The sequence below is a fragment of the Vigna unguiculata genome, chromosome 3 (genome assembly GCF_004118075.2).
Source record: "Vigna unguiculata cultivar IT97K-499-35 chromosome 3, ASM411807v1, whole genome shotgun sequence".
In the NCBI taxonomy this organism is placed as follows: Eukaryota; Viridiplantae; Streptophyta; class Magnoliopsida; order Fabales; family Fabaceae; genus Vigna; species Vigna unguiculata.
The window spans coordinates 38,839,313-38,845,432 of record NC_040281.1 but is presented as its reverse complement, the minus strand read 5'-3'; the positions used below and the strand labels follow the sequence as shown (position 1 = coordinate 38,845,432).

Here is a 6,120-nt window from a genome sequence, read left to right as displayed (position 1 = left end):
AACCTATAGAATCTAATAAATATTTTCCAACCATCTTAGTGTTGAGTTGAGAAATAGGAATTTCTGACAAGTGGTACAAATATAACTTCTTCTTTTTTCACCTTAGTGGTTAATTTAGGTACACGAATCTGTTACGTCGAAATTCTTCTTCACAGTAAACTCATGTATGTTGAAAGTCATCCATATGATTTTTTTTATCATATAATAGTACATTTTTGCTATCATTTCTTTTATTTTTTTCTTGTTTTCGGATTTGTTAACAAAATTCCACCATTGAATTTTTTACTCACACTTTAAATTACTCGTGTGTGTGTATATATATATATATATATATATTAAGAAGTGGGCTTTAACACACTCTTCTTGCACCGAGAATATAGCGGATGGAATAAAATGTCTAAGAAATCTTGCAAAGATAAGCTTTTTAAGCCGACTTTGATACTATGTTAAAAAGTAGATTTTAAGCCTAACTCAACTCTAAATAACCAACTTGTAAGGTAAGTTTTGCACCCCCACTTATATATTATGAAATTGTCTTATCTCTAGTCGATGTAGGATTTTCAACAAGTGATGATGTACTACAAGAAAATATTTCATTAACAATCAATTTTAGTGACCGAAAATTGTTGGTCACTATAGTGACAAATTTATATACCAATCTATAAAATAAAAATTATCGGTTACTAAAATAGTCACTATTATGAATAAAAAATTATAGTTAATCTATAAAATTTAGCTACCAAGGTTTTAACTACAAAAATTTAGTTTATAAGTTGGTTATTAAACATTAACTATGAAGATTTTAACTACCAAAGGAATAAATTTTTAAATTAGTCTCTAATTAATTAGTGATTATTTTAGCAATCAATTATAATTTTTTATTCATAATAATGATTATTTCAGTAACCAATAATTTTTATTTTCTGAATTAGTATTTAAATTAGTTATTATAATAACTATATTAATATTTTGTGACTAAAATTAATTATTATTTAATAGTTTCTTTTAGGGATGGTTATAAAATATTATAATAAAGATTGTCGATACAAGACTGCAAACTTTTAAACTCAAACCTTCTCAAACATTAAGTGTGAGAACGGTTTAAATGGTAACAATAACTATTCTTTTCAACATTAAGTGTGAGAACGGTTTAAAACGTTAACAATAACTATATATTCTTTTCAACATTCGGTCAAGTTCATTTAACATGGTTTATAAAAAATCAAAGCAATCCACAATATTTTATATAATAATAATTTTCTTAACCTGCAATTCAACTCATATATTTAGTGGCACCGTATATATTTTCATTAAAAAAAAGCACACAAACAGTTACATTTGCTCTTTCTCATTAAGAAAAAGAAAGTCTTTATAGTTACTTCTTTTGGAGAATGGATACCTCATACAAATATATAATCTTGACTGAGATTTTATGACTCTCTAAATATTTGTATGTTTTCCATGCGTACGTTTAAGAAAATAACTAAAGTCCTATATTTATACAAATAAAAAAAAACAAAAATGATGATTGTTGAAAAAGAAAACAACATTTCTCATACTATATCACTACAAGATAACTCTTAACTAATAATCAATTTTAATAACAAAAAATTATTAGCTGTGACTAACAAAATAAAAAATTATTAATTACTAAAATAATTACTATTATAAATAAAAAAATATAATTAGTTGTTAAATTGGTATCAAAATATATATTTAAATTTTTTGTCATTATAATAATTAACAATTTTTTTGTCACTGAATTAGTTGTTAATGAAAAATTTTCTTATAATGTATAAATAGATAGTACTGCACAACACGAATGGGCAAAATAGAACAGAAGTCGAGCCCCAAAGAGAATCAAGTTTTAGTTGTTTGTAGCACCACACACAAAAAGTGAGAGAATAAAAGGTTGTTCGAGAACAGTGAAAGAGTGTAACTAAACTTTCTCAGAGTCCTCATCCTACATTATTTTGACATGGCAGTAAATGTGTTTTCATGGACAAAATCAAAACCCAGAAAAACACAACCTCGTTCCGTTGTTGGAACCAGAAAACACAAATGTGGACAAGCACACGCAAATTTGTCAACACATACGAGTGAAGGAAGTTTCCTAAACATGGCTTTTAGCCTATGTTTACGCTCCCCAATCATTTCTCTCCTTCTACATTTCCTCCTTGTTGTATCTACCCTTTGTCTTGTTCGTTCATCGCAATTTGGTAACCACCTAGTTGCCAATCAAACTTTTCAGCCAAAGGAAGAGTTGCGCAAGTTGAACGTCATAAGAGCTCGCCTTCAGCAAATCAACAAACCTCCTGTTAAGACAATCCAGGTTTGTGCAAATTATTATTCTATTCACCTTCTCTTGGCTTCTTTCTTGACCATGTTATATAATTAATATGCTTTTGTTGTGATTTTGTATTTCTTTTGAGCAGAGTCCTGATGGAGATATAATTGACTGTGTTATGTCTCATCAACAACCAGCCTTTGATCATCCTTTATTGAAAGGACATAAACCATTGGTATTTATTCTTTTGTTGTTGTGTGTTTTATAGTTTTAGTTTAGCATAAAAAATTGGTAATTTTTATTGATTTTAATGTTTGTAGGATCCCCCAGAAAGACCGAGAGGGCATAACGAAATGGATGATTTGAGTGAGAACTTTCAGTTGTGGAGCTTGTCTGGTGAGTCGTGTCCAGAAGGGACAATTCCAATAAGAAGAACAAGGGAAGAGGATATTTTAAGAGCTAGCACTATTCGCAGATTTGGAATGAAAAACACACTAAACCGTGTCAAAATGGACACCAAAAATGATGGACATGAGGTATATTACTTAGGGCAATCATAAAAAGCAACACGAACTCTTATATTCTTTTCTATCTTTCCCTTATTTTTTTCTCAAAAGAAAGTGAACTAAGAATAAACTAATAATTTTCACACAAAAAGATTAGAGTAATTGGTAAAAGCAAGCGTATGGAAGTTCAATGTTTATCATACCCTTTTGAAAGTTAAGAAAATTAAATCACATCAGAGCATTGTATTCCACCCTATTTTACCACTTGTCAGTACTCGTACTATGAAACTTAACACAATAATGAACTTCTCCTAGTCCCTTCAGAAAAGCAACTAAAAGTATAATGGATTATGAACAGAAACATAAACAATATCTATGTTTTATTAATAGGCTTGATTATCATTTTGGTCCCCTAATTTGTTGGTTTGGTTCATTTTGGTCCCCTTATTTTTTGTTGGTTCAATTTGGTCATCTAATTCTTTAAAATGGTTCAATTTGGTCTTTGCCGTTAAGTTGACGTTAATACCATTTCAATACATGCCACGTGTTATTTTGTGGAATTTTGTAATTTTTTTAAAATTTATTTTAAATAAATATTAAACTGCCACGTGTCACTTTATGATTGTGACACGTGTCAACTTGATTTTTTTTTTAATTTTAATTTTTTAATTTAAAAAAAATAACAAGTGCCACGTGGCACATCATGATTGTGTCACCTGTCAAACTATCATTAGTTGTTTTCAATTTAGTCCCTCTACTTACAATTTTGATTCAGTTTAGTCCTCCAATTTTTTAAAATGATTCAATTTTGTCCTCTCTAATTTGAGACCAAATTAGTAATTAAACTTCATTACAATTTATATATACATGTTAAAATAATTTTTATTATATTTATCGATCAAATTACTCCTTCTAACTATTCAATTTTTTTTTACATGTGTACAAATTTTTAAGTGTGAAAAATTACAAGTAAAAAATAAAAAAACATGAATATTTAGGGAGAGATTTGATGTATAAATGATAAAAAAATTATTTTAATATGAATGTATAAATTGTGATTAAGCTTAATTATTAATTATTCTATTCTGAAGAGAAACATAAACAATATCAATGTATTGTTAATATTGTTATGTGAAGCTTAATTATGGTATGTTGAAATTGGTCTAACTAAAGTTTGTGGATGGTGCATACCGCACAGCATGCAATTGGGTATGTAACTGGGGATAAGTACTATGGAGCAAAGGCTATCATAAATGTGTGGTCACCCAATGTGAAAAACCCATTTGAATTTAGCCTGTCTCAAATGTGGGTTATTTCTGGTTCATTTGGGGATAATCTCAACACCATTGAAGCTGGTTGGCAGGCATGTTGCTATCATCATTACTCCATCTTAATTAATTCTTCATCTTCTTTCTACTATTTATTTTCTATATCTTTCAAGTTGTTTGTCTTAAATCCATTCCATTTGGTTATGCAATAAAAAAAAGTTAACATATTCAACCATCTACCTCTCCTTTTCATCCATGTATTAAATTTGTCATGCTTCTCTATTTCTCTCAACTAATTGTGTATTTTTTATAAAAGGGTTAGAGCACCTTTCCTATAATTTATTTATTCTTTGTCAATAAAAAAAAAATCCATGTAATACTTTTAAATTTTGTACTTTAACCAATCAAGCTAATTTCAAGTAATTTTCTTTACAGGTCTACCCGAGGCTATTTGGGGATTGGAAACCTAGATTCTTTATTTATTGGACGGTAAGTAAATTTATTCAAGGAAAGGAGGTGGAAAACTATATTACGTAAAATTATTTTTTCCTCAATGGTAAGATACCTGATAACAAAATTTTTATTCAAACCCACTAATTATTGTCATTATTTGCAGAATGATTCATACCACAGAACTGGGTGTTACAATTTACTTTGTCCAGGCTTTGTTCAAACCAACAAAAACATTGCACTTGGAGCAGCAATCTCTCCAATTTCTTCATATAATGGTGACCAATTTGATATTACCTTACTCATTTGGAAGGTAATTTTCTGTTCGTGTTACCAAATTCATTTTGGATATCTACATGTTTGCCTATTGTTTAAGGCTTTAGTTTTTGGTTACTTTTGTCTTTAGATAGGTTTTACTCAAAAAAGTTAAGCTTTTCTTCTTCTTCTTTTTTACAAATTAAACGATTTAAGAGTTCACTTTCTTAATTTACGGTTAATGTTGTAAGATAGGGGATAATTTACACAAGATCTGTGAAATAAAGCATTCATTCGATTTTGACCATTTTCTAATATGATTTTTGATGTTGCTATGAATGATTATGTGTATGTGTTGAGTAGGTTTGCTTTGTGAGAAAAATATAAGGTTTGGTTATTTGGCAGGATCCAAAGACTGGGAACTGGTGGCTTCAATATGGAGCCGGGACCCTAATTGGGTACTGGCCATCGTTGTTGTTCGGCAACTTAAGAGATCATGCAAGCATGATTCACTTTGGTGGAGAAATAGTGAATTTAGGGTTATTCGGGTCTCACACTTCCACTCAAATGGGTAGTGGACATTTTGCAGAAGAGGCTTATGGAAAAGCTTCATACTTCAGGAATATGCAAGTTGTGGATTGGCGCAACAACTTGATTCCCTTGTCAAATCCAAAGGTTCTAGTAGATCACCCCAATTGCTACAACCTACAACAAGGGTTTAATAAGGCATGGGGGAATTATTTATACTATGGTGGACCTGGAAGAAATGTAAGGTGTCCATAAGGGAATGATTGAATCATAGGTAGAGAGATGAAATGAACCCTTTACTTTACTTCCCTTTCTCTTTAATTTCTTTTTGGCATTTCTGGGTTTTGTTTTGGTCAAAGGTTTTCTTCCCAATCAACTTAGGTCATTTGTTCTTATCAAAAATTAGGGTTCTTATTTATCCATTACAACGCTGCAGTTCCACCAGGACTCTTTGTATACCTTGAAAGAGAAATAATATACATATATATATATATTGCCTTTATTTATTGGCATCCCTTCCTTACCTCTTTCTTTGCAGAGAGTTCGTATAATTTATTTTTAGTATTTAACTTCAAATGATTACATCAATCTTTGTATTTTTAATGAATAAGAATAAACTTTTATGAGAATTTATTTTATCAAAATAAATACTTCAATTTCATAATATAGATCAAGTTATAAAAGTTGGGATGCATTTAATCCAACAAATTCATATAGTCACTGAGTTAAATTGAATTTATGCTAGATCGACACTCACATTTGTAAATAAATGTTATACATAATTGTTGTAAATGTACTATTTTCTAAGACCAAGCAATTTATTATG

General features: G+C 29.5%; 1 protein-coding gene across 1 annotated transcript; it reads left to right on the top strand.

Moving 5' to 3' along the window:
• The first annotated feature begins 1,933 nt into the window (after positions 1-1,933).
• LOC114179933 lies at positions 1,934-5,736 on the top strand. Its single transcript, XM_028066443.1, has 7 exons — positions 1,934-2,332; positions 2,436-2,522; positions 2,608-2,823; positions 3,992-4,156; positions 4,497-4,550; positions 4,678-4,824; positions 5,172-5,736. Exons 1-7 carry the CDS (start codon positions 1,979-1,981, stop codon positions 5,547-5,549), a joined length of 1,401 nt encoding a protein of 466 aa, XP_027922244.1. The 5' UTR covers positions 1,934-1,978; the 3' UTR covers positions 5,550-5,736.
• Positions 5,737-6,120: the final 384 nt, after the last annotated feature.

Coding starts and splice junctions, on each gene's coding strand:
- LOC114179933 (XM_028066443.1), top strand. CDS start 1,979: ATGGCAGTAAATGTGTTTTCATGGACAAAATCAAAACCCAGAAAAACA. Junction 2,333..2,435: donor CTCCTGTTAAGACAATCCAG/GTTTGTGCAAAT, acceptor TCTTTTGAGCAG/AGTCCTGATGGAGATATAAT. Junction 4,157..4,496: donor CCATTGAAGCTGGTTGGCAG/GCATGTTGCTAT, acceptor TTTTCTTTACAG/GTCTACCCGAGGCTATTTGG.